Raw genomic sequence first — 2,474 nt, 5'->3', positions numbered from 1 at the left:
GGCGGCTGCGGGCAGGGGGCCCTAGTGTGGTGGCCTCGGGGTGGGGGGCCCCCCGGGCGGCAGGGGGGCAGTGTTGGAGGGACCAGGGGGGCTGGGAGGGACCCTGGGAACGTGCCATTTGCCCCATCGGCATGAAGACGCTGTTGTAACTCAACATCACGGCCCCCAATGTCGTGGTGCTGCAGAACGGGACCCTCGAGCTCACGTGCGAGGCCCCCCCCCCGGCAGCGAGGGGCTGCTGAGGGACTGGGATGGCTCTGTCCTGGCGCCTGGCGGCTGAGTGGAAAAGCAGCTGCTGATGGCGCAGGGGTCGGCCGGGGCGACGCCAGTAACTACACTTGCGAGGTCAGCGCAGCGCAGAGCAAGGGGGTCAGTACGACCGTGATCTGTGAGTATCGGCTGCCCCCGGCCCTGGCTGGCTCTGGGGTGGGTGTCGGGTCGAGTATCACACCCTGGGATGTGGCTTGCTCTGGGGTGGGCGGCAGGGACACAGACGCATGAACGTGTGCTGCAGTCGTACGCATGCCTGAGATGCACACGTGCCTGTGCTGTGCCTTGCTTGCCTGTGCCAGTATGTGCACTGCTGTGTCCCTGTCACCAGGGGCACCAGTGGCACAGGGGCTGCGGGTCTGGAGTTGGGCAAGAGGGGGCGGGGGCTGGCGAGGGGCCGCCCCGGAGCTGGAGGAAGCCCGGCCCCAGAGTGGGAGCACAGCGGCCGCCCACCCCATAGTGCTAAGCCCAGGCAGGTGTGCAGGCACTGCAAAGGTGCCACTGCTGCTCCGTGGGACCCAGGCATCTGGGCACACCTGACTGGCCATGGGGGGCCTGCGTGGGACCCACAGCCGTCCCGCATGTGGTGGGCAGTGGCTGGGGCTGCTGCTGGCAGGTGAGTGCATCCTGGGGGTTCCCGGGGTGGTAACATCGAGATTGGGGGTCTTCCCTGTCCCCCCACCCCTGGGCACTGGGGCGAGGGTCAGAGCTGGGGTGTTTGTGGGGGTGGGAGGCACCCCATTTACATGGAGACAGGGGTACCTCCCAGGCCCCCTTGTGCTGTGGGGACCCCTAAAGAGCCTGCCTTGGCACATGCATGTGTCACAGGCATGTGCTCTGACCCACCATCGCCTCTGCTCCCCACAGCTGCCATCCTGGGCTCCTGCCCCACCCCAGCATTAGCTCAGACCCAGATCATCATCACCCCAGACCTGCCTCCAGCGCCCGTGGTGGGGGGAACCGTGACCTTGACCCCCCAGCCGCCGCCGCCCCCCAATGCCACGTTATGTGGCTGGCTCCGCCAGAGCCGCACCATCTTCTGGCACCTCTTGGACCAGGAGCAACCAAGCACGGGCAGCAGCTACACAGGGCGTGAGATGCTGGGGCCTGGCTGCTCGCTCAGCATCGTGGGTCTCATGCTGAACTACAGTGGTTCCTACACTCTGCAGGTGCAAGGCCCTGGGGTCTTCATCTTTCGTGGGGTGAACCTGAGGGTGTACGGTGAGTGTCCCCTGCCCCCGTTGTAGGTGACCTGAGCAGGCTGGGTCTCAGTTCCAACAGGTCCTGGGCACCTCATGGACATGCCCTGGTGCTGCCTGCACTGCCACCCCTCTTCACCCAGACTCACTGGCCCCATCCTGCTGACCCTGGGGGAGCAATCGGGGTCAGGGCCAGCCGTTCCCATCCAACTGTGTGGTCCCCCTGTCCCCTGGCCCCCGCTTGTGCACCACGGGGTGCTGGGGTGCTTGGGGCCACACCCAGCACCAGGGCAGGTGGCAGCAATGCTCTGTGGCACTGTATTCAGGGCCAAAGTCTGGTAGGGCAGAGGGTGCTGCAGGTAGGAAACCCCCATTAATGATTAATCGGCCCATGGGCTCCCACGGATCTGAGGCTGGGATCCTGGTGGTGTGACCTTTGTCCTCCCGGTGCAGGGGAGCTGGCACGGCCCACGGTGACGAGCCGCAGGACCACGGTGCCGGAGAACGGGATCCTCGAACTCTTTGGCGAGCGCTCACCCAGCACCAGGATGCTGCTTTGGTACCGTGATGGCACTGTCCTCAGCCTCGATGGCCATGTGGAGATGTCCCCAGGGAACCTCTCGCTGCTGCTGGCGCGGGTCCGGCGGGATGATGCTGGCAACTATACATGTGAGGTCAGGAACCCCATCAGCACAGCACGGAGCGAGCCCGTCACCGTCACTGTGACCTGTGAGTGCTGCCCACCCCAGGCCTTGCGGCTTGGACACAGTGCAGCTGGCTCTGGGGTGGGTGTCCAGGCGTGTATCACACCCTGGGATGAACCTGGCTCTGGAGTCGGCGTTGGGGAAGATATAACACCCTGGGGTGCAGCTGGCTCTGTGGTGGCTGTGAGCACTGTCACCCCTCGCTGTCCCTGCAGACGGTCCGGATGCTGCTTTCATGAACCCATCTGGGCTCCTGTCCCTGCGGCTTGGTGACAACGTGACCCTGAGGTGTGCAGCCGAC

General features: G+C 65.5%; 1 protein-coding gene across 1 annotated transcript in view; it reads left to right on the top strand.

Annotated features, from left to right (window-relative positions):
* Positions 1–19: 19 nt before the first annotated feature.
* LOC102384084 (carcinoembryonic antigen-related cell adhesion molecule 5-like) overlaps positions 20–2,474 on the top strand; it is a 4,703-nt gene continuing 2,248 nt past the window's right edge. The window contains 4 exon segments of the mRNA XM_025194579.1: positions 20–886; positions 1,138–1,491; positions 1,923–2,198; positions 2,389–2,473. Of these exon segments, the coding sequence (XP_025050364.1) occupies positions 817–886; positions 1,138–1,491; positions 1,923–2,198; positions 2,389–2,473 (785 nt within the window). The 5' untranslated portion in view covers positions 20–816.

This window comes from Alligator sinensis, unplaced genomic scaffold (assembly GCF_000455745.1).
Source record: "Alligator sinensis unplaced genomic scaffold, ASM45574v1 scaffold1575_1, whole genome shotgun sequence".
Classification (NCBI taxonomy): Eukaryota; Metazoa; Chordata; order Crocodylia; family Alligatoridae; genus Alligator; species Alligator sinensis.
The sequence above is the reverse complement of the archived record's forward strand: the minus strand, read 5'-3'. Positions and strand labels throughout refer to the sequence as shown.